General features: G+C 53.6%; 9 protein-coding genes across 9 annotated transcripts; 4 read left to right on the plus strand and 5 right to left on the minus strand.

Moving 5' to 3' along the window:
• Nucleotides 1-699: 699 nt before the first annotated feature.
• J4E84_004888 (uncharacterized protein) lies at nt 700-2,561 on the plus strand (the record flags this gene model as incomplete). Its single annotated transcript, XM_049387488.1, has 2 exons — nt 700-1,107; nt 1,158-2,561. 2 exons carry the CDS (start codon nt 700-702, stop codon nt 2,559-2,561), a joined length of 1,812 nt encoding a protein of 603 aa, XP_049244466.1.
• Nucleotides 2,562-3,695: 1,134 nt separating this feature from the next.
• J4E84_004889 (uncharacterized protein) lies at nt 3,696-4,922 on the plus strand (the record flags this gene model as incomplete). Its single annotated transcript, XM_049387489.1, has 1 exon — nt 3,696-4,922. One exon carries the CDS (start codon nt 3,696-3,698, stop codon nt 4,920-4,922), a length of 1,227 nt encoding a protein of 408 aa, XP_049244467.1.
• Nucleotides 4,923-5,022: 100 nt separating this feature from the next.
• On the minus strand, nt 5,023-6,932 carry J4E84_004890 (uncharacterized protein; the record flags this gene model as incomplete). The annotated part of the gene is made up of 3 exons (XM_049387490.1): nt 5,023-6,359; nt 6,416-6,688; nt 6,776-6,932. The coding sequence occupies 3 exons, from the start codon at nt 6,930-6,932 to the stop codon at nt 5,023-5,025; spliced, it is 1,767 nt and encodes a 588-aa protein (XP_049244468.1).
• Nucleotides 6,933-8,940: 2,008 nt separating this feature from the next.
• J4E84_004891 (uncharacterized protein) lies at nt 8,941-10,656 on the plus strand (the record flags this gene model as incomplete). The annotated part of the gene is made up of 2 exons (XM_049387491.1): nt 8,941-9,083; nt 9,159-10,656. The coding sequence occupies 2 exons, from the start codon at nt 8,941-8,943 to the stop codon at nt 10,654-10,656; spliced, it is 1,641 nt and encodes a 546-aa protein (XP_049244469.1).
• Nucleotides 10,657-11,366: 710 nt separating this feature from the next.
• Nucleotides 11,367-13,229, minus strand: J4E84_004892 (uncharacterized protein; the record flags this gene model as incomplete). Its single annotated transcript, XM_049387492.1, has 1 exon — nt 11,367-13,229. One exon carries the CDS (start codon nt 13,227-13,229, stop codon nt 11,367-11,369), a length of 1,863 nt encoding a protein of 620 aa, XP_049244470.1.
• Nucleotides 13,230-14,596: 1,367 nt separating this feature from the next.
• On the minus strand, nt 14,597-16,089 carry J4E84_004893 (uncharacterized protein; the record flags this gene model as incomplete). The annotated part of the gene is made up of 5 exons (XM_049387493.1): nt 14,597-15,012; nt 15,061-15,381; nt 15,431-15,652; nt 15,708-16,011; nt 16,063-16,089. The coding sequence occupies 5 exons, from the start codon at nt 16,087-16,089 to the stop codon at nt 14,597-14,599; spliced, it is 1,290 nt and encodes a 429-aa protein (XP_049244471.1).
• Nucleotides 16,090-17,850: 1,761 nt separating this feature from the next.
• On the minus strand, nt 17,851-19,332 carry J4E84_004894 (uncharacterized protein; the record flags this gene model as incomplete). Its single annotated transcript, XM_049387494.1, has 1 exon — nt 17,851-19,332. The coding sequence occupies one exon, from the start codon at nt 19,330-19,332 to the stop codon at nt 17,851-17,853; it is 1,482 nt and encodes a 493-aa protein (XP_049244472.1).
• A 459-nt stretch (nt 19,333-19,791) lies between these two features.
• Nucleotides 19,792-20,994, plus strand: J4E84_004895 (uncharacterized protein; the record flags this gene model as incomplete). Its single annotated transcript, XM_049387495.1, has 1 exon — nt 19,792-20,994. The coding sequence occupies one exon, from the start codon at nt 19,792-19,794 to the stop codon at nt 20,992-20,994; it is 1,203 nt and encodes a 400-aa protein (XP_049244473.1).
• A 1,294-nt stretch (nt 20,995-22,288) lies between these two features.
• On the minus strand, nt 22,289-23,835 carry J4E84_004896 (uncharacterized protein; the record flags this gene model as incomplete). The annotated part of the gene is made up of 2 exons (XM_049387496.1): nt 22,289-23,277; nt 23,337-23,835. 2 exons carry the CDS (start codon nt 23,833-23,835, stop codon nt 22,289-22,291), a joined length of 1,488 nt encoding a protein of 495 aa, XP_049244474.1.
• Nucleotides 23,836-23,875: the final 40 nt, after the last annotated feature.

Genomic DNA, 23,875 nt, shown 5'->3' on the forward strand with positions numbered 1-23,875 from the left:
GCGTCGGTCGCTCCTGCCCTCGCGGCGAACCCCCGGTCGCGGTTGCTTTGTGCTGGCGGCCGTGCGCCCCTAGCTCCTTCCAGGCGCGGTTGATGTCAGAGCGCGGCTTCTCCTTCTGGGTCCTGGATCAGCCTCTTGGGGCGTTCCTCCTACCCTGCTCGCTCCTGCCTGGAACCTTCCGAGCCTTCACGACTCCGTGTGTGTGAATTACCTATGTTTTATTCAAATCCAACGGCCCCAAGCCATGTCTGCCATGCCAGCGTGCGGGCCCCCGACAATCCGCCTCCCTACAGTCACAATCACTCACCACCATTACCCACACCCAACACCAAGCCGCTCCCGGTATAGCACCACACGGCCAGGACGCTCACCGGGCCTGACGTCTCTTTATTGTGTCCCTCTGCACTCTCCTTTGCCAAACCCTCTCCTCCTACAAGTCTAGTTGCAAGCGTCGTTGCCGTGTCCCGGATATAGCCTGGCTTTGATTGGCCTAGCTCCTGCTCCCGTCCACAGGCCAACCTCTCCGTCGTCGACATCCTCCTGCCAAACCAAGGTTGAGTGAAGAGGATAGCGTGCAAACAATAGTTGCTGGACATGATCGCCTGCTCACATTGACCTCGCCGCCTTTCACCACTCACCTCACCTCACCGTCTCCGTCCTCTTGCCGTCCACATGCTCGAGCTACAGCTCCCTCGCCCAATGCCTCACGCCCTGCCGCGGGAGCCTCCCTTCAACCTGTATGCCACGGCACCTCGCAGCTCCTCCAAGCTCGACGCCACGATGCACCTTCCCTACCCAAGTCTCTCACACGGCTATGAGCAAGCCCCCCGAGCTCCCCTCACACCCCCAGAACTTCCCGGCTCAGCAGTGAGGGTGGTCTCACTACCGCCGAACCAAGGTGCAGGGCATCAATACGGCTACCAACTGCCTGCAATCGGCAACTCTAGATCAGCAGCAGCTCCACGAAGTCCCAGCCCGCCAAGGCAACAACCACAGGCACAAGAGATGGCTCAGACACCGAGGAAAAAGTACACCATATCACCAAACCTCAAGATTCCACCGACCATCAGCACGCCACAAGAGGGTCTGCCCCAATTAGCAGCAGAGGTAATTCCAGGTCCCATCATCTCACCGGTAACCACTAACCATCCATCCAGGTGACATGCCTCTTCTGGTTCGAGAGCTCGGCCACACTCAAGCAAGTACTTGATACCGCCTCACCACGCCAGCCCATGCAGCCGCTCGTTCCCGACGCACATCCTACAACTGGCTTCAGGAAGTGGGTAGCGACCATCTTGACGACCACACAGGTTGCCCAAAATGTCATTCTCTTGGCACTGCTTTTCATCTACAGGCTCAAGCAGACCAACCCCACAGTCAAGGGAAAACCTGGCAGCGAATACCGCCTGCTGACTGTAGCTCTCATGCTCGGCAACAAGTTCCTCGACGACAACACGTACACGAACAAGACATGGGCCGAGGTCTCAGGTATTTCCGTACAGGAGGTGCACATCATGGAGGTCGAATTCCTCAGCAACATGCGATACAGTCTTTTCACATCAAAGGAGAAGTGGAACGAGTGGCACGGCATTCTGGGCAAGTTCGGAACCTTTTTCGATCGAGCCTCCAAGATTCCGGCCTCCGGTGCTGTAAGCCCAGTCGGTCCTCAGAACATGCTAGGCCTCCCGCAGAACTTTGTTCCTTCACCACCAACCCAGCAGCAAACGTCACCACCGACTACGATGATGTACTCCCCGAGCCACATGGCATTCTCCAATACCCCGCTTTTGCAACCACAGGCCACGTCGGCCACGGTATCCCCGATCGGCGCACTTCCGGAACTCGGACCCATTCAACGCAAACGCAGCGCTGATTACAGTATCGAGCCCCCAATGAAGCGACAGGCCCATGGATTTGCACCTGGCCCCTACAGCAATGCACCTCCGATTCCGACCCTGCAGACGCCCGTCAATAGGTCATTCGAGCCACCACCATCCGTGAATCGCTTACCCCCTCTGCCAAGTCTTTCGATACCTCCACCTCAGCAGATGCCGCCGACCCAGACGAAGAACTGGTCAGACCTTCCGCTACCAGTTCCGGGTGGCCGCTCTATGGCCATGGTGTACCCTCCGCCCGTCCAATGGCAGCAGCCGACTAGCACACCAACATCGTCGGCCCCGCCGCCTTTCGCCCACAACTACACGCCCTCTACCGACCAGTCTCGTCATATGAGTCCTTATCCACAGTCCGCGGGTTCCTCTCCAGTAGGCGCCTACCCTGCAACGGGCTCGAGACAATTGTCGCCATCCCATTTCCTTAATCAGCGCCAGTCTCCTTACCGACCGGTTCGTACCGTGCAGACACTACTCGTGCCTCCACCTCAGACGTCTATTCACAACCCTGCGAGGAACATCAGATACGACCAAATGCAGTATCAGCCTCTGGGTCAACCGATGACGGACCGTCGTTCCGGCCTCCTACCATACATGGACCGGAGTGCATGGCCCGAGACCAACCAGTTCAACCAACTTCCTGTTCCCCAACAACCTGTGTTCAGGTGAACGGCCACTCATTACCTTCGTGTAACAACTTTACGAATTTTCTGGGCTTACATTGATTGCCCATCCTTTAGTCCAGAGGACATGATATTTGCTGCGTTCGAGCGTGCATTGCATTGGGTGGTTCTTTCGGTGAGCATTTCATTGATCAATAGATTTGATCAGCACTTTCTTTACATTACCACTGCATCAACAGGCGTTATTGTATATGTAGTCTTTTGCCTGGTCGACACTTTATGTGTTCGTCTTACAGGGCTTGATATGATGGCGTTTCGAGAGGCCGACTTGTGTAGGCCCGAGTCAACGGATTATTGTGTGCAAAGCACCAATGCATTAGAATAGCAAACCCTCAAAGGGTGTATAATCCAAAATCAAGTACAACTACCTCACTCTCAAATCGTACATTTCCCTCGGGTAGTTCGGCGAAGTGACATCGTTAGTCCCCTTGGCTTGTGGTTCATATTACGGCTGTTGGCAACTGTGGGGGCACCTTGTCACCTCTGCAAGGCTTTAGATCCACGTACGAACCATTGGGTTGACTCGATTATGCTTTAAAGAGCGTAGCTTCATGAGTATGATATAAGATAGTCTGAGTGGACGTTCATATGCTATCCAGGTAAAAGCTGGTAGACCATCATGCTCAAGCTCGGTGCATGTGGCCGGGTACATGTCCTTCTCTGGATGTTGTAGTCTACTTGGTAGCAGAATCTAAGACAAAGTACAAGTTTATGGCATGAAACCAATGAATTCATCCCCAAAAGCTGTGCTGGTTGGCAATCACTTGTTGGGTGGGGGATGTCATTGGGAGGGAGATGTGGAAGTAGAATTTTAGGAAGGCAAAACACAACACCTACTTGCGCATTAAATTCATAACAACGCAACCAACAGATATAGTGGAGTGTAATCGAGACATCATGTGTATTAGAATGGCACAGATTGTTTGCAGTCGTTCGTAGACTTGTTCACATGTAGATTGTTGCCTACGGAGTGATTTTGAGAAACTTGGTACAGTACGAAGTGTGTCGTACAGCCTTACGCGCGCCAAGCCGCTTGCAAGAGCCGCGGCAGCGCGTTCACGGTTCACTCTAGGTTTGCACATTTCCTCTATACTCCGTCCCACCTCTACAAACCGTAACTATGCCGCCACCAAAATCCAAGAAACTCACCGCGCAACCCGTGCGAACGCGCCAATTCGCCGGCAAACCCACAGCTGCACCTGAACCCGAGGAACGCTCGAGCTCGGAATCAGAGTCGGAGGAGGAACAGCCAAAGCCAAAACCTTTCGCGAAACCAAAGCCCGCGCCCATCGCATCGTCGTTTCCCAAGTCGGCGCTCAAAGCAAAACTTGCGTCGCGGCAGAAATCTGAGGCAGAGCGCAAGGCGCTAGAAGACGAGTTCGAAACAGAAAGCGAGGAAGAGGAGGGCGGCGAAGATGGCAGCGGCAGTGAAAGCGGCAGCGGCAGTGAAGAAGAGTCTTCTGAGGAGGAGTCAAGTAGCGAAGAAGAGGCACCGAAGAAACTACTGCGCCCAGTGTTTCTGAAGAAGAACGAGCGGAACAAAGTCGCACCTGTCAAATCAGCAGAGGAGATAGCGGCAGAAGAGGAAGCGCGGCGGCAGGAGCAAAACAGGGCCCTTGTACAAGAGCAGGTCGAGCAGCGCATAGCCGAGAAGGCGGCGGGCAAGAAAGACTGGGATGACGACGTGGAAGACGCCGACATCAACGCCATCGACGACACTGACGGTGTTGACCCCGACGCCGAATATGCCGCCTGGAAGCTGCGCGAGCTCAAGCGCATTAAGCGCGAACGTCTCGCGATCGAAGAAGCCGAAGCAGAGCGCGCAGAGATCGAGCGCCGCCGCAACTTATCCGCCGCCGAACGCGAAGCCGAAGACCGCGCCTTCATCGAACAACAACAAGAAGAAAAGGGCGATCGTGGGCAAATGCAGTACATGCAGAAGTACTTCCACAAGGGCGCCTTCTTCACAGACGAGCTGAAGGAACTGGGTGTGGATCGAAGGAACCTCATGAACGCGCGCTTCGAAGACGAGACGAATCGCGAGATTCTTCCCGAGTACATGCAGATCAGAGACATGACAAAACTGGGCAAAAAGGGTCGGACACGCTATAGGGACATGAAGACCGAAGATACCGGCAAATGGGGTGACTTCGGTGATGACCGGCCGCGGAGAGACAAGGGCGATTTCGGTGTCGATGAGAGATTCAGACCTGATGCTTATGGCGGAAGAGATCGGGATAGAGAGGGCCCTTCTGGCGCAAACGCGAAGCCACTTGGCGAGAGGAAGAGGTTCGGCGACGATCACGACCGGGACAGTAAGCGCCCGAAGATGGAAGAGCGGGCTTAGAGCGTGTGATCATTATCATTTTGGCGTTGACAGCATTGGGCGGCGTACTAGCAACTACGGAACATGAATACCATACCCACCGACTTCAGTTGTCGGCTCATTACTCTTCACGAACCCTCTCGTACGTTCCCCGTCCCTGGGCATCTCCGTCTGCCATCGCGCGCGCATCTTCTCTCCCCTTTTCCACATCCAACCGCCACAGCAACGGTGCTGGCAAAACCACCAAGACCGCCAGAAAGATGAAAGCCGGGCGTATTGTGGCCGCCTGGTCAACGATGAACCCGACAAGAGCTGGGCCGAATGCACTGCTACCTTTATCCGTAACAGCATACAGCGCGAAGAACGCTGCTTCACTGCCCTCGGGTATCAAGGGCGCGTAGACGGACCGCGCATAAGAAGATATTCCACCCATGACTATCCCATGAATGACTGCAATGGGGTAGATCTCCCATGCTTTCTGCAGACCGATGAACCCCAAGCTCTTGAACATGGGTATGTATCCGAGTAAGCCATAGAGAGGAATGATCTCCATGCCCGCTACACAACACAGTAGTACGGTCTTGGGCTGTAGTGCGAAGCGCCGTTGCACATGCGGCCATGCAAACGCGCCTACGATGCCAGATCCGATAGATGTGATGGACAGTAGCGCGATGGCAATGGTGCCCATGTGCAACTCAGTGCGTGCGAAGAGGACAGCCGTTCCAGAGATTGTCGCCACGGCATCCGACAGTAGGAACCACGAGATTAGGAAAAGGAGCGTCTGGCGTAGCTTTATGGCTCTCCGGAGTGTACCGTAGAAGCTGCGTAAAGAGAAGGACGTGTAGAACAAAAATGTTCTTAACCTTGACGATGACTTTTCCCCGGCAAAGCTCTGCGCAGTCTGTGTGGGTAGTGGTGGACCTGGTCTTGGACGTAGCCACAGTAGTGTCGGGATGGAGAATATAGCCCACCAGAGGCCGACCATTAGCAGAATCATACGGATGGAGAGACTGGGCGACGTTTTGGAAAGGGCGGTTTTGTTGAAGAGGACTATGATCAGTATACTCAAGATCTGGACGAAGACCGCGGCCATGTAGCCATATCCCACGCCTTTACTAGAGATCTGCGCGCTTCGTTCTAGATCTCGCTTCAACCGATCGGGGTCAAAACGGGCGTGGTTGGAAGATAGTCCATTGGCTGGGTTCAAGGACTCCAGCTCGACATCTGAGGCGGAGTCGGAAGAGGATGGTTTCCCGATTGTGCTGTTGTCTGGATGATTGGCAACGAGCAGTGGTAAGAATGCGTTTAGCAGGACGAATGAACAACCTAGACTCGAAACTCCGACGATGACTAGAATGGGAGCAAGGTAGTATAGTGATGGTGAGATGAAGATGAAAAGACAGCTGGCCAGTGAGCCCATGTACGATGTGAACATGAGCATCTTCTTGCGGTATGGACCTTGGTAATATGTTAGTCCTTGTTAAAGATGTGAGATATTGACTACAATGACTTACCATGATCGGCGAAGGAACTGAAACATATCAAGACCACTGCTTGAAGTAATACAGCCGTAGAGAACGTGTACATGGCGAAACTACTCGTCGACATGTCTCTCCCCAGGTACCTCACCATGCATTGCTCAGAGTCTCCTCCGGCTTTCTGGTCTGCATCGTCGCGTATCCGGAGTTTTCCGGATGCGGTATGGTCGACACATGGTTTTGAGTGATCGGAGAAGAAGACGCCATTTTCTCGTGCGAGTTGCTCGAGGATTACTGGGAGGAATGCGCCTTGAATTCGTAAGTAAGACGCGAAAATCGATACATGTGTACGGTGGTGGTTGTGTGGGCTGGGTGGAAGAGAAGGCTATGACGTACCGACTGCGACTACAGCGAAGACTTCGGCTGCGATTGGGTACGCATACCAAGCCTTCAATTCGCGATCGGTAGTAGGGCTCGTGTCTTCGCCTTCGTATTTGATGCGCGGGCTGGATACGAGCGTGTCGTCATCGTCGAGGTCGTCATTAAAAGACATATTTGTTTGTTGTTAGGGTTTTCGAGAGTCACATTGGATAGAGGGCTGGCTGTTTGACGATTCCGATGCGTGCCGGGCTCTTGCCGAGTGGGTCGCGGGTGGTGGGGCGGCTTCCAAGAACGAGGCTTATCATGCCAGGAGCCTCATTCTTCTTCTTCTGCGCTGGGAAGCTGCGTTGCACCAGGAACTTCTTTGTCCTTTTGAAACACCCTACAAAAAAGATAAAGCATGTTCCGTTCAGTACCAGAATGGGCCCATCTAGCTGGACGCCGTGTTTCAATGACGCATTGCATCATTGACTTTCTATAAGCGTCATGGAACCGGCTGCAAGCTTCACGCACAGAGCCTTTGGTTCCCAGAAGTATGCTGATTGAGGTGCATGTCTGACTGCTCAGTGATATCCATACAAACGATAAATCTGATACTTGACTATGGCAGTTACTTTGCGAAGCCGTCGAACGACTTCTGACACTCCACGAGCGAAGCGAAAGATCAATGCCGCACCTAAAACACGCAAGCCTTCAGCAAGGACGCCCACCCGGGTAGATACCGAAGACCACCCAGTCGTCATCTCAACACCCCCCGGTTTTCCTTTTGAGCTCCAGCCTGCAAAGTATGGCCTCATTCAAGAGCGTGTATGCGACAGCTTGTATGCATTGGTAGTCCAAGCGATCCTATGGAACCAGACTCGGGGCCAAATGGCACGTCCAGTGCTCTTCAGTTTACTCGTAGCCTATCCATCGCCGAATGAGCTCTCCACCGCACCTCTCGAAGATTTGACGACGATGTTGCAGCCCATAGGCCTCCACCGGATTCGAGCAGCCCGCCTTATAGCACTGGCTGAAGCCTGGCTTTCCGCTCCTCCATGTAAAGAGAGGAGATACAGGAGGTTACATTATCCTGACCGTGGATGTGGTGCAGATGTCAAGCCAGGAGAGATCTTAGGGCCTGACGACGATAGAGAAGGCTGGGAGGTTGCGCACCTGCCGGGCATGGGTGCGTATGCGCTTGACAGCTATCGCATCTTCTATCGCGACCGCCTGAGGGGCATCGAATCTACGAGCGGTGTTGAGCCCGAATGGAAAAGAGTTGTGCCGACCGACAAGGGTAAGTTCTGACTGTACGAAGTGCATGTGAGACATATACTGACTTCGTACCCCTACCTCTGCAGAGCTGATACCATATTTGAAGTGGAGGCGGGAAGAAGAGCGTTGACGACTAAATCGCGCGAACAATACACTGTCTCTCCATTCGTACGGCCTGACAGGCCGCTATCAAACAATTTTGAGCGTACAGAAATGTTCGTATTCACCAGAAAAGCAATGCTAGCTCGCACAGTAAATCGTCGAGACGCTGTCATGTGCTTCGTCCTGGCGCGCGCGTTGACAAGTCGAACCACCATTTCGGAATCCGAACAACAAATCACCACCACCGCTACCCCGCCAAAACGCTCTTGTAGGAATCTGGAAGTTCTGAGCGAGCCGAATCGAATTAGACATGCAAGCGTCACCTCTCTGACCACCAAAAGATTACTGGCGCATTAGTTGCTTTTCATGGTTGCTACAATGTAAGCTGTGCGACAGTAGGGGACCAGTTAGGAAGCCGTAAGCGACGCACGGGAAAACGTTGAATGCAAGGCGTACGCCCCAACTTTGGCCAGATCGGCTGCGGGTAAATGACGCCTTTGCAAGATCTCTCATCCAAACGACAACGGCCGTAAGCATCGTTAACATACCTCGGCGTCGGCGCAGCAATGCTACCACGCGGCACAGAATGCGTTCACCTCGAGTCGCTTCACGCACCAAAATAGAGAATCGGGAAGTGTCGATGATGAAGTGAATGGCATAAGAGGGGCGGGTGTATCGTCACTTCTGCGTTTGGTTATCCCGTGCTAGTTCGCGCCTGACCTTTGTCCCCCTTCCACGTCGACGAATGTAAACAGAAGCTCGCCTAGTTCACGCGACTACTGCCCCACAACCTTCGTCGCGAACTACCCAGACACACCAACATGGACGTCGAGAAACCCTCCAGTACGCCAATGGCTCTGGAGCCGCTCAACATCACCGACGATGAAGAAAAGCGGGCTCAGTCGACTATTGGACCCGAGACCACCTCCAGTCCTACTACAGCGCCCGGAATTGCAACATGGAAGTTGGTCTGCTTGTATATCAGGTAGAGGTACCGCAAAATCTCACCATGTTCATCTAGCTAATGCGCACTACCTAGTATCTGCATTGGCCTATTCCTCTCGTTTCTGGACACATCCATCATTGCAACTGCCATATACACAATCGGGGTCGACTTCCAGTCCTTATCCAAGGTGAATTGGATTGCCTTGTCCTACACACTCGCGTACATTGGCTGCACCGCCATCTTCGCAAGTCTCTCCGATGTAATCGGTCGCCGCAACGCCTACCTCGCCGCCTATGTCATCTTTCTCGCCTTTTCAGTCGGCTGTGGCTTCGCTCAATCCCTCGAGCAGCTCATCGCTATGCGTGCGCTACAGGGAGTCGGTGGCTCGGGCTTGTATTCAGTGGGCTTCGTCATACTGGGTGAGATCAGCCCGCCGCGCGTGATTGGTATGCTGGGCGCTATGGCAGGAGCCATTATTGCGATGTCGGGAATCTTGGGGCCAGTGCTGGGCGGTGTCATCACCAGCTACACATCCTGGCGGTGGATTTTCTGGATCAATGCCCCGATCGGAATCATTCCTTTGATCCTTTTCGTACTTGTTTGGTCCAACGACGCCCTTATTCACGGCGTTAGTCGTCGCAGATTCAAACAGGTCGACTTCCTAGGCTTCCTTCTCTTGGTCGCTGCTTCCGTGCCCTTTGTCATTGCGTTCCAGCAAGCCGGCATTCACGTCCTCATGAACAGCTCCATCTGGTCTTCTGCGCTCTTCGTTGCCCCGCTCATCGTTGGTGTGCTCTGCTTTGCCGCACTGTTCACTTGGGAATGGTTTATTGCAAGACGTTGGCCTGACGCGATTGCTGCACTCTTCCCAATGCGACTAGCCAAGAACAGAGTCTACATGTCTGCACTCGCTACGACGTTGTTGATAGGCTTCCCCTACTTCGTCATCATATACTCGCTGCCAACACGGTTCCAGGTCGTCAACGGGAAGAGTGCTCTTGGATCGGGCGTTGCTTTGCTGCCTATGCTTGGTTCCTCTGCCATTGGATCGACTCTCGCTGGTGCGGCGTCGAGTAAGAAGAATAACACGTTTGCGGTCAACGTCATTGGTGCTGCCCTCATGCTTATTGGAACCGCAACCTTGTCTACACTCGATAATACTTTCGCCCCGCAAGCTCGAGCCTATGGTCTACAGGTTTTTGTCGGATTGGGCTTCGGATTGACAGTCAGCAATTCGACTCTACTAGCTGGCATTGAATCGGAGCCACGCGACACCGCAGTCGCACAGGGCCTAATGGCGCAAGTGCGTGTGCTAGGGGGTAGCGTTGGTATTGCCGCGTCAACAGCTATCCTGGGCATTAAAGAGCGTCAAGAGCTTCTCGACTCGCTGATTGTAGAGGGCGCGCAGTTAGAGTCACTTGCTGAGTCTATGCGGACCCTTCCTCCCAACAAAGTTTTTGCTATTCGCCAGACATACTCAGATGCTTTCAACGAGACTCTTGTGGCTTGCGCAGTTATCAGCGGTGTGGCCCTCCTGGCGACGCTCGCAGCGTGGCGGAAACATCCCACTGCTATGAGAAATAGAACATAGCATTTGGTCGGATGATGGGTAGTCTGCGCGCCCATGCGCACGATGCAAGGAACTCGTCTAAATAGAGATATCTGAAAGACAGGAGTCTGATATTTCTTGTTCACGCGAACTGGCATGACTTTGGGAAGGACTGCATCAGTCACAGCAGGAAGGGCTCTGTCCCTGCCGGACCAACCAGAGCTCTGTCTGTGGGGCCAGCTACTCAATCAGGAAATCTTTGCAAAAACCGTGGACTGCGGTGGAGAGGGCACTGTGGGTCGCTGCTCCCGTGGAACAGGACTTGATTGGCCCGACAGGGCTAGATACCCGATTGGGAAAGTTTTACAAAAGCTGTTGATCGCGGCGGGGAGGGCTCTGTGGGTCTGCTGTCCCTGTGGGCGGGAAGCTGATTGGCCAGGTAGGGCTAGCTACCTGATTGGGAAGGTTCTGCAGCATCTGTAGATCGCGGCAGTCTTGGCAGATAGGGCCAGGATCGGCCCTGTGCAACCTATCAGAGTCCTCCAGGCAGGGCCGTCTACACGTCCCAGCCTCCTCTCTTCTCTCACGACATCAAGCTTTGAGCAACCGGTGCAGCACCACCATGATAGTAAAACAATATGTGTATTTTGCAATCTACATCAATCTCCGATACTATTGTGCCATACAGGAAAGGACTGAAGTTCTGAACTAACGAGAACGCTCTCAATCTTTACGTACTCACATGTCTACATCTAGGGCTCCACATCCATCATAGGAACCTGATCCTCATTCTTCGCCTCCGCCAACCCCTGCCTCTTCCTGGGCGGTTCCTCCGGCACCGGGTTTTGATCCTGCGGCGGCTGCGGCATCTGCGGCACCATAGGCTGCAAGTTGGGCGGCGTAGGCTTGAGTCCGTTGGCGAAGATCTCATTCGCAATCTCCATCCCCAGAGGCACACCACCGATGGGGTAGTCACCCTCGATACCCTGCCTCGTACCCCTAGTCTTGTACCTGATATCCTCTGGGTTCTTGAACAGAGCAGCGCCCGCGTCATCGACGGCGTACATGTCTTTCTTCGTGGTAGGCACCAAGATGTCCTTTGCTGCCGCAGCGTCGAAGCGCCAGTGCACACCGAGGAAGATGCGCGAGATGGCGTTTTCAAACATCATCTCCCAGCACGAAGAGAACTGGCGGGGGACACGGGTGCGCACGGTACCGGGTTGATCGGTGATCTCGCGTTCGAGCATGTAGGGTTGGCGGAGATCGCGGCTGATGCCGTTGAGTTCGTCGGATACAAAGTCGATGGCGATGTTGTCGGGCGCGTCGTCCTGCCAGCTTCCGATACGGCCGTTGTAGTATCTGCGCACCATCTGGAAGGCGGCACCGCCGAATGTGGCGTGTCCAGAGGGGTAGGCGGGGAAAGGCGGCTTGAAGGGAAGAGCATCTGAGTTTGTAGCTGGGGCGCCGAGGGTAAGCCAGAATGGGTCGCCACGGTCTACACGCGTAGGGTCACGAAGAATGTCGTCCCGGACACCGGAGAGCGGGCGCCAGAACTCAAATTCCCACTTCTCCTTCCAGGAGAAGACGCCTGCGTCGGCCAGGGCTACGTTGACAAGCGCGAGGAGACGAGCAAAGTCAGCGTTGTTGGCTTCGCTAGTCAGGGACGCGGGATCCTTCTTGTATCGAACTGCGATCTTGCGGACGATTTGGTTGTACAGTCTGGGTGGGGTGCCGATCAACTTTGAGCCGTCATAGGCCCACGTCATTCCCTGGACGGTCTGGTGAGGAGTGCGCTTGGTGGAGTTGAGGGCAGGTGCTCCGCCCATGGTGTAAACTTCACGGAGAGCATCATCGTATTCCGCCTGCTCGTCAGACATGGAGCGGATGGCTGGTGGGTCAGCAAGGATGTGCTCGCTCTGAGTGGCGAAGCGCTTGGCTCTCGTGCCATAGAAGGGGCCGTGGTACTGGCGTCTGGGGACCTTTGGACCATTGGGGTCGTTGGCATCCTGGGGGACGAGATCAACGGGGTGGGTGGGCTCATCGTCGAACTTGTAAGGGCCGACTGTGGGGTGGTAGCCTTGTTGGCTGGCACCTTCAGGGTGGAAAAGCAGCTCAAAGAACTTCATGGCTACTGCCTTACCGAAGGTGAAACTGGGGGAAGCCGGGTCGACGGGCTCGGGCGCGTTGGTTATCGACTGCTGGATGATGTACTCGAGCTGATCGTAGGTGCTGTTGGCAATGGAAGCGGGAACAGGAGTCACAGTAGGCCTCATGTACAACATGGACAGCATCGTGAAAGCTGCTCCTGCTACCGCCTGCTCAGCATTGTCTGCGCCAGCTGGATCGGGCAGGCGGTACTTCTCATCTTCGGCGTCGAGTGACAGGAAAGTCTTGAAGTCGGAAGAAGGTTTGATGACGAAGTAGGTGTCGTGTACAGCCAGCTGGAGCATGCCTAGAGCTCTGGCGGAGATTGGGGGTCCAGTTTGGGGGCCATCGAAGGTGTGTGTAACGCGGTTGAGATCCAAGCCGACATGGTTCCAGTAGAGGATGTAGTTCTGGTTGTCCGCTTCGTCTTCAACCTGCTGTGGAAGCTTAACGGGAATGAAGGTCGCCATGATGAATATGTTGGTGTAGGAGGATGTGGAATTTGGGGAAGTTGTAGTTGCGATGAATGTGACATGAACCCTGATACTTTATACCCAACGACCCCAGGTCCCCTCATCGCCCGCGAGATCTGTCCATACCTGGGTTATTTTCTTCTTTTCCCAAAATAACCCAGCTGACCATCAGGTGAACACCCTCCACAATAGGAACCTGGCTACATTCAGGCAGACGAGAAGGCAGACTCTGAGCCACGCCGTTACAAACCGATGCGAAGGACCATTGTCGTGGAGTAGAGATACTGCCAAGAGTCAATGAAGTTGTCGCGCCATGCAGCCACTGGCGGGAGGATTACACTTGGCGCGAACTACTTGTGACGAGTGAAGTTGCTTACCGACGCGCTGCGGAGAGGCTGAGTTTGGCTGCTGTGAGCGGTTGGTGGTCAGATCTGACGTACATTTCAGCTGACAAGGGGGTCCGTGATCCAGCCTCTCAATTCTCTCAGCCAATGCATTCATGTTACGAAGCTCAAAATCGCCAAAGGTATTGCTAAGCAGTATATATCCCAGAGTGTATGCTGTGACTCTGGTGCCTGTTAACGTACCATTGGGCTATGACATATGCGATGGAAGCCTCCGGTGGCAGTGTTTTGGACTTGAACTCGATACGAATGCTGTCCAACAGCAATACTGTTCATATAGAAACCTGGCTGAAGGAATCTAAAGAAACCCAACCCTGGTGATTGCCTGTGATGGTTAATCGCAGCTGGGTTGACTGCTGGCGGTAGGGCTGAGGGAAGGTCGCTTAGCACAGTCAAACACCTCGGATTGATTAACGTGGTCAGCTCAGCACAAAAGTTCGTCCGACGCCCCATGGCTGAAGGCAATGTACCAACAGAGGATGTCGCGATGCACCTGACAGTATCTAGCACTTATGTCGCGAATCCAGGGGCGGTGTATCTGACCTTTGAACCCATGAACCCGGCCTAACACGAAGGCTTACCTCAGCGTGGTACACACGTGAGTGGGCGCGCGCAACTCCTTGGGAACTTCCGCGCACAGCAGAAGGGTCGTATCAGAGGAGGCGTTCGCATAGACGCATCTCGGTCCGCCACAGATCTTGATCTGGCCACACAAAGGACAGAATTTCCACCTCACCAGATCTCCTGATGTTGATGTACGATGGAGGGGGACCGCTGATTTTCTAGATGTGCAAGAACATGACTAGGAAAGTTACTGCAACAAGCACATGTGGTCGATAGAACAAGTAAAGTTAATTCTCATCCTACCTACTGATTCGCAGCGGACAACGGGAATGCCAAGCTTCCATGCTCAGGGCGTATTGCACATCCCATAGCCATCAGGCGATGGAAGGTGGCTTCTTATCTGGCTTCCTTCAATAATGCCTCCATGGTAGCGTCCTTCTGACTGACGCTGCCACTTCGTTCCGCAGGCTTGAGCTTGCCAGAGGCTGGGCCCTCGCTATTTTGAGCGGCGTTCTTTAGCCGCTCGGTATCTTCAGGGTTTGTGTCCTGCTTCTTGACGTCCTTCTCCTCATCGTCGCTGTCGCCAAGGCTAAAGGGGTCGTGGTCATCGGGCTCTGGGTTTGGTGCGACTGAGGTGAGAGGCTGCCATTTCTTGCCGCTCGATTTACCCTGGCTGCCTTGGTTGTTCGGCGATGGGTTACGGTACAGGGCATCGACTTCGTCAACGGGTCCGCTCTGGGGCGGAGATACGGGCGTGGGCTTGAAGAGGTCGGGGTTGGCGTGCGGGCGACTTGACGATCGTGGGCCAGGGCCTATGAGTTGTTAGCAGTTATTGCACGTGCGTGGTGCTTCCAGCATACCCTCGTTGTCTCTCAACTCGAGCTTTGCAAAGTCGTCGCCAATGACTCGGTTGTCAGCGTCGTAGCGGTTGTGGTCTGCCGACCGTCGCTGTTCCGCTGACTTGCGAATGCCATGCATCTGGTCTGACTGCGATGGGCCGAAGTTCTGCCTCTGCTGTGGTGGTGGTTGCCTTCCCGTGTACTGGACGTTGCCGTATCTGTCGTACTCTTCCATCTCGCCGCTGTCGAGCTTCTTGGTGAAGTTGCTGATCCACTTTGTGACAGTTTGCTTTGTTTCCTCGAAGCCCTGCTCGATGTTCTTGCGAATCTCGGGGAGGTCGTCTGCGTGAGTGTTAGTAGCTACACATATATTGACGTCGCATGATCGTACCATCGAAGAAGCTGTGCTCCCGCTCGGGCTCACCAGGCCGTTGTCGCTGCCCCTGGCCACGCGATCCGTAACCGCCCTGGCCCTCTGGACCACCTTGACTTTGGTAGTGCTGAGCCAGTTGTCGCGCATATATCTCGTCCTGCTCGAGCTGACTACGGGGTTGTGGGCGTGGCGGTTGGGGCGGAGGAGCCTCCTCGGCTTTGAAGTTGGGATCCGACATGCCTGCGCTGGTTAGCTATACCCCTCACAACCATGAACCAAATAGGCAGCCACGTACTCAGCAGCGCATTGAAGGCAGGCTCGACCTTGCCTCCGCTGGCCACCAGGACCGCCTTAACGACATTGGGGTCGACGTCGGGGAAAGCCTCAATCAGCGTGTTCTGCGCCTGCACCTGCGGGTCGACTGGTCGCGGGGGCTTCTGGGGCGGGATCTCTGTGGCTTCTTCGTTGAAGCGCACGCCAGGCTTGGGCGACTTGGAGGCTGGTGAGGGTGAAGTAGCATTGTCTTGGGTCGCAGCTGCCGGTGCATCGTTGTCATCGTCGAAGTCGAGCTCACGCGCCGTAGTCGGGCTCTCTGGAGGCTGCAGCTATTAGTGGGGGCTCCCTTCCTCATCCGTCTCTTTTTCGCTTACCTTTTCCGTGCTAGTTTTCTCAGACATGATGGTCGTATTTCTTTGTATAGGGGGAGTAATTTGCGGTTCGTTGGTGATTGTAGAGGCAGTCGCGGTTGTTGAAGCTCTGGGCTCGTGAATGCCGCGCAGTCGTGGCTTGGAATGTTCCACTGCCACTGATGACGTTTCGCGCCAAGTGGGGCACCATCAACTCGACCAAGCTATCCCTACAGACCTCCAGCATTCACTTTCATCCCAAGTGTGCGAATACCTCTTTGAAGTCACCACTCCGATTCCTTCTCAGTCATGTTCGAGCTTCAATTGTTGCATCTTCCATCCAGCTGTATACTTAAAGACTCGATAGGCCACCTGTCGTAGCTGACATTGTGTACCATGTCAACAACAACTTCTCTAGTAGTATTCGCAAAGACAGTCGCCGCTCTCGATAAGCTCGAAAGCAATGCCTGCATTCCATACACCTAACCGGCCATCGCTGCCGGTTTTGCATTGCTGCGCCACCGATCAGGCATCCAGCCACTCTCGCCGTGTGCCGTGTCTCGGCACCATCTTTTCTCTTTCGAAGTCTCTTGAGCTGCTACTGTCGTTCATATCACATTCGTATTCTGCTTGAATATGTTAGTCGATGCACAGGTGATGCAAGATGATCATGAGTATGTGTCCATGGAGCCGTCCTCCCCAACAACTACTGACAATGCGCAGGCTGTACAGCATCACCAAAGCCGCGTATACGCGCCTGCCACGCGAGATACGCGACATGGTCTTATCTAGCATTCTCACGCAAGACTATCGAGAAACAATCTACGTCCAGCAGTTCCGCGATGAATTCAAGGACTTCAAGGAATTCCATGGCCGCTTTTATGGGGATAACACAATAGCCTGGGTAGAGTACAGCTCACCTAAGCGTTGGGAGCCGCCCTGGATTTCGCTCTTTTACCCGCCTTTCGCAGCGGAAATGATTGACATACTCTACGAAAAGTACCCGCACTTCAAGATCAGTACGCCGACCAAGCTCCCAGGATTTCTCAGCGCGGACATGTTTGGAGCGGGACGTACCCCACGCGATGCGAAGCTTCCTAATTTGACTATCAAGGGATCATTGGACAAGGGAAGCTCCGACTCTATCAACGTCAAAACACTCGCATCCGATTTGAAAGCCCTTTCGGACTGCATCTGGGCCCCAAACTTCCGACTCGACATTACCTTCCGCACCGAGCTAGGCATCTCCATCTTCAAAGCCAGAGCCATACCTCGTGTGGCACGGAAAATACACAAGATCTGTCAAATAATGCGTCCTTGGATTATTGAAGCCGAGGAACGGGGTGCAAAAGTGTACTTTACGATAGCCACCAGGCGTCCGGGACAAGTTCACAGCTCGGTTCGGCCGGAATACACGACGTATGGATGCTTAGACGGAGAACGCGACATGTTCTATACTGAGAAAAAATGGGTGAAAGAGCTGAAAGGAACTCTAGGTCCAGAGTGCCAATGGTTCCGGCGGGAACGACCTGGACATACACAAAGAAAAGACATCGTGAAGCGATCGAGGCCGAAAGCTTATGCTGTGGCACACTTGATCGGGGCTGCATGGGGTTTAGTCTTCTGCATTTGCTGTTACCTACCAGCACAGGCAAGGGAGGACTGGAAAGATCGTAAGAGAAAAAGAAGTGTGTTACCGAGAGTTGTGTTACGTTGAGGTGTCATCGCACAACAGAACATTATATCTGCACTATCGTTGGGTATGTTGTAGTAAAATCAGAGTGTCTTGTAACGGATGATTTATCAGATTCATCATTCAGATACCTGCATATCGGTACGACCACGAAAACTGCACTTCTCTAATCGTTCTTGTGTCATCAAAAAGCTCCCAGGAAACCACTCTGGTTTCCCATCCATACTTCCAGTTTCCATCATCTTCACCAACGCTTCCGCAGACTTCAAACATAGCACCATACCGTGGCCATTAAAGCCCGCGGATATCCACAAGCCCTTTTTGTCCGGCACCTCACCCACAAACGGTCGTCCGTCAGCCGTCGCGCCCATAATTCCTGTCCATTCCTGTACCACGCGGCGCGATGCCTCTTCTTTAGACGTCTCACCCCAAATCTCGGCGCCGAAATACCCAGTCAAGCTCTCGTTGAGGTACTTGGAGATCTCTGGGTTCAAGGTACTATCGTCAACCGTCCCGTACTCGCTCGGACCGGCCTGAGGCAGACGGCCCAAACCACCACCAATAACAATGTGCTGTCCTCCTCCTGAAAAGGGCCGAGGGATCATGTACTCGTAGCCATCGCGGTAGATGAACGAGTATGTTGTCGGTAATGGGTCTGGCAGCTTTGTCGAGGTTCCTGGTCGTTGTGCGGTGATTTGTCCACGCATTGGCACGATAGCTCCTTGAAGCTCCTTCATGATGTAGGGTGTGTAGCCGTTAGTTGCGATGATGACGTTTTTGGATGTGATGGTACTTTCTTGGGTACACACATCCCAGCGGTTACTGCTCTCGCCTTCTGATTTCGCCGAGGGACGGATGTCGTGGACTGGCGTGTTCGTACATAGCTGCAGTCCTTTCTTGACGCACCCCGCGAGCAAATTTGTCGTAAAGCGATATGCGTGGATTTGACCAGCTACGTATTCGAAGGCGCCTGCCAGCTTCTCTTTCGTTCCTATCGTTGGATTGCTGTTTTCCGCTGCAACAGAGAATCTGCTCTGTATATCCACAATATCTTCATGGATCTGGTACCATGCAGCATTCCCTACTTCCTTCTCCTGCTCTTCCGCATCAACTCGCAGCATCTGAATCGCCATATTGCCAGCTTCAAAAGTAGGCTTATCGTAGATAAGATCGACCGTGTTACAGAACTCACTCTCGCAGTTCAAGCCCAATTCCTTTGCCATGCAATGCGTCTCAACAATGTTGGCATATTCCAGCCTGGCGATCTTTAATGCCTCTTCTTTACCAAGCTCTTGCACATGATGTGTGTAGCTGCGGTAGCTTGCCGCTTTGGTGTGTCCGCCGTTGCGACCCGTGGCGCCTGAGCAGACTTCACGTGCCTCCAACATCACCACGCGCGCGTCTGGCCAGGTTTTGAGGACATTATAGGCGGTCATTGTGCCTGAGATACCGGAACCGATGATTACATAGTCGTAGGTATGTGTAGAAGTCGTGGCTTCTGGTTCAGTAACATTTGCAAGATGAGACTTGGGGTCGTGCCAGTACGAAGGCAGTGGATTGGCGATGGGTGGCGCGACGGGGATGCGCGCTCGTCCCTCCATGGCTACTTCGGGTTGGTGGTTCCTGTCTCTGGTCTCAATGGGGTTTCGAGGGATTACTTTGTGTCAAGTTTCATGAATAGTAACAGTTACAACGCTGAACAAGACATTTGACAACGAAGATAGAGATGGAGAAGAGGTGATATGGTGAGAGTGGGGCGCGCATCGGCTGTACCTGCTACTTTGGGAGCGTCACTTTCCAGCGCGATACGTGGGCGGCGACGGGCGTTGCTTCAAATATACCCAATTCGACGTTCTGAATTCCACGACGTCTGATAAGCGACTCTCCATCTCCTGGTTCATGATAGCATTGGAAAGCAAGGAGACGACTCATCCGAGGGTGGATTCGCTTCTCCTGCTCTAACGCTCATTGGCGGATGCTTCGGGCCAATGATGCCCGGCAGCAAAGTTGTAAAGATGGACTCTTTGAGACAGTGACCGCTTCACACATATCCAACTCCAATGCAAAGATTATCGCAAGTTTCTCTGCACATCTCACCAACTCCTCGTGACGGTGCTACTGCGACGAAGTCGAGCTCTACCCCGCCCAACGCCGATCGCGGTGACCCCTCAGCTGCACGAATCAACACCAACATGGCGAAGACCAAAGTCGTTGTAACGCGACAATTGATTGACGAGGCTCAAGGACTCTTGGATGCGAAGAAGGAAGAATTGGAAGTTGTGCAATGGCAATCCGAAAAGGTAGGTCTCTATCACTGGCGAGAAGACGGTTTGCTGACGATGTGCATGCAGCCATGTCCGCGCCCATGGCTTCTTGAAAATGCCAAAGGTGCAACCGGAATCCTAGTCATGCTCACAGATAAAATCGATGAAGAACTCCTAGAAGTAGCCGGATCGCAACTAAAAGCCATCGCTTCATTCTCCGTCGGAACCGACCACGTTGACCGAAATGCGCTGAAGAAACGCAACGTACGTCTCGGTTACACGCCAACATGTCTCACCGACGCCGTAGCAGACCTTACGATCATGCTTATTCTCATGGCCCAAAGAAGAGGTGGAGAGTCGATGACGAAAGTCGCAAAGGGCGAGTGGCCTCAGATGCCATGGCATCCACTGCTCATGACTGGCCCGCAGATCCGAGGATCAACTATCGGCTTCTTGGGATTCGGGAGGATTGCGCAGGCTTCCTTGCTGAGATTGCTGCCATTCGGCATCAAGAAGGTCATTTATCTCACGTCCAAGCCTGGCAAGCCCGTCAAAGAGGACCACTTCGGTCTGATCAAGAACGCTACCATCCCCATCGAGCCGGCGAACAGCACAGACCAGCTCGCACAAGAAAGCGACGTAGTCGTTGTCGGATGCGCCCTCACGCCAGAAACCAAGCATCTCGTAAGCACAGACTTCTTCTCCAAGATGAAGAAGCTCGCTGTTATCGTCAACATCGCGCGAGGCCCCATCATCGACACCGATGCACTGGTAACGGCGCTGGATCAAGAGCAGATATTTGGTGCTGGGCTGGACGTGATTGAGAATGAGCCCAACATCACAGCTGATCACCCGATTCTGAAACAGCCGAGAGCTGTGCTTGTTCCGCATATTGGCAGCGCTACGATTGAGACACGGGTACAGATGGCTACGGAGAGTGTCAAGAATTTGCTCGCAGGGTTGTCAGGGGAGGAAATGGTGAACGAACTGCAGTTGTAGGGACATGTAACAAATATAGAGTTCCTTCACATCCAGCCTATCTCTGGCCATACTGCGTGATGTTTCGTCGTCGTATACCCTGCGTGACATTCCGATAAATCCACTTCATTTCTCGCAACGCCCCATTCCCACCAAGTGTGTTCTCCATCCAGCGTCATGCGTCAACCTCGTTCCACTCCGTCGTCTACAACCGGAATAGCAAAGCGGCCACGAATCGTTCGAAGAAGTTGCGTCCATCGTATCTCTGCAGCCCGGCGTAGGCGAGTGCGAAGACCAGCCAGATCTCTAGCAGGGCTACGAACACCCAAAGAACAATGGTTACAGGATCCATCTTGACGCGGTGAATATGCGCGGTGTTGGTGTAGTAAACTGCCGAGGTATGGGTGTGACTGCCGATCTCGAAGTACTGAAAGGCTGATCGAGGGTTCCAAGTAAATACTGATAACCCGTGGACTTTGTGAGGTGATTGTTGATGTGTTCCAAGGTTGACTGTGATTGAAGTTTTGTACCTACAGCTGGGTTGATGCGGCGAGAAGAAGAGTTTTTGATGCGCAACACGGCTGCTTATGGCAAATTCTTTCCCAAGAGTTGTATAGATATTGTGGCCGTGCTACAAGTTACTTGCAGTGAGAGACTATTTGCAAGGCGATTCCCATGACAGTGAATGTGAGACGCCACTTCCATGGGCCCTTCACTGTCTCCATTTCTTCTCGATCTGACCAATCTAGGCAGACGGACAGCGGTAGGTTGCCAGCGATCCTGCAAGTGGTATCAAGAGTTGATGGAACGTGTCGTTCGAGATGTCCACCGTGCCATCTGAGGCCCTCGGGAAAGCGTTCAGTATGGTAACAAAGCAAGGCTAGAAGCGATACTAATCGCGATCATTGATAAAGGTAGTCCTTGTGAGGTCTCGATCAACCATCGTCTTGCGAACTCAGAGCACAGGAGCAGTTACACGTACCCATTTGCGTTTTAAATCGCCAGCATCGCGGGCGGCTCAGCGGGGAACGCCTTGACATCCGCCTTCTTTGGAACTTTCCATATTTAATGACACTGATACATCGCCCAGAGTTCATAGCAACAAGCAAAGCATTCGATATATTGGACGCAAGTTTCTAACGAAATGACGGCGGTCGTGGTTGCGTAGGTTTGATGGAACTCACCCCTGCACTACCCGGTTTGGGGTTAGACGATGTCGCCCGCACCCGCGGGCGTGGACGCGTCCCACCTCGCCGACGCGCCCGCGCGATGCCTCCACGCCCGTCCCTCCTCCATACATTCCTGCCCACATGTATCAAAACAGCTTGAACCCTCCCGGCACCTGCGTCTGGAAAATACCCGTTGGATCGTACTTCCTCGCCACTTCCCTCATCTTCCCCAACTCAACCCCACCATAGCTGTCTAGCGGATCCTGGAACGATGCTGCAAAGTTGAGGTACTTGTACTGATGGAAAACACCCTCTTCCTTCGTCAGTCCCTCCACTAGCTTTACCAGATCCTTCAAGGCCTCTTCGAAACCATCGGTAGCGGCAGCGTCCTCAAATGTGAAGATTATCTGCAGGAATACCAGATCCTTCTCTGGCGTCTCTTCCGGTTCAAAGCCCAAGCTGTTGGGCGATGCGCCGTTGCGAGGTGGTGCAGGAAGAGCTTGGAACGTTATCTCCGCGACTGGTTTGGCGTATGCGTATTGTGCTGCAATCTCAGGTACGATCCGCTTCCACAAGGTGTGAATGCGATTAATGATCGTTGGCGAGATGGCGAAAGAGGTCGTTGCCCAGATGGTGCGCTGAGGATTCGCGGCTACTTGTCTCGATGCATTCCTAGTATGCTCACTAATGGGAGCTTCAACCATGCCATTTATGACTTGCGGCTTGGTCTCGAAAATCGCCTTCAGTGCCCCAGGCCTTTGCGCTGGCCGTGTGTACCACATGATGCTCACTGGGGTGAACGTCGCTGCCGTATGGTTGTATCGCACAGTGATCCAGCCCGCTGCATATGGATCATATTCCCCGAGCTTGAACTCGGTAAATGCAGAAAGCAAAGGCGTCGTGGCATTGGGCCCGAAAACGATTCTTCCACCATAGATGGGACCAGCAGGGAAGGCATCCAAGTCAAAGCGAGAGACTATACCGAAGTTGAGCTGCCCTCCTTTGAGCGCCGCGAAGAGATCAGAGTGCGATGTTGCATTGGCATTGACAATCTTCCCGCTTGCGAGTACGACCTCGAAGTTGACGACGCCGTCACATGCCCATCCACGCTCTGGGCTGAAGAAAGATATCCCGCCTGCGCGTTGTTGGTTAGTCTCCTAGTTTCAAAGATTGGTTACAAGAATCCTAGCTTACCTCCAGTCAGGAATCCAGCTGTACCCACGACGCCAATGCGACCTCCAAGTACCGTCAGATCCCGCTTCTCAGCCTCGTCGTAAACGTCCTGCCACAGCGCTCCCGCACCGACCCTCACAACCTGATCTCCTCTCGCGACTTCGACCTTGTTCATGCTCTGCATGTCGATTGTGACGCCATCATCAATATTGTTGAAGCCGACGTTCGCGTTATGACCACCGCATTTGATCGCAAACTTGGTGCTATTGCTCACTCGCAGAACATTGATGGCGGTTGCTACATCTTCTACGGATGTTGGACGGACAATGCATGATGGATGCAGCCGAAGTTGAAGGAATGGATAAGATTGGATAGATGCGTTGTAGGTTGATGCTGCGGGGAAGAAAGTGCGGTTGGGAAGTACCAAGGCCAAGTCTTCACATGAACTGCTTGGATAGCCGTACGCAGATGCTGCGCCGAGCAAGAAAAGACTAGCGGAATAGAGGTCGAGAAGACGCATGTTGCAGAAGGTTGAGGTTGAGACACTTCACTGGCACTAC

This window comes from Alternaria hordeiaustralica, assembly GCF_023758085.1.
Source record: "Alternaria hordeiaustralica strain BMP 2776 chromosome Unknown scaffold_8, whole genome shotgun sequence".
In the NCBI taxonomy this organism is placed as follows: Eukaryota; Fungi; Ascomycota; class Dothideomycetes; order Pleosporales; family Pleosporaceae; genus Alternaria; species Alternaria hordeiaustralica.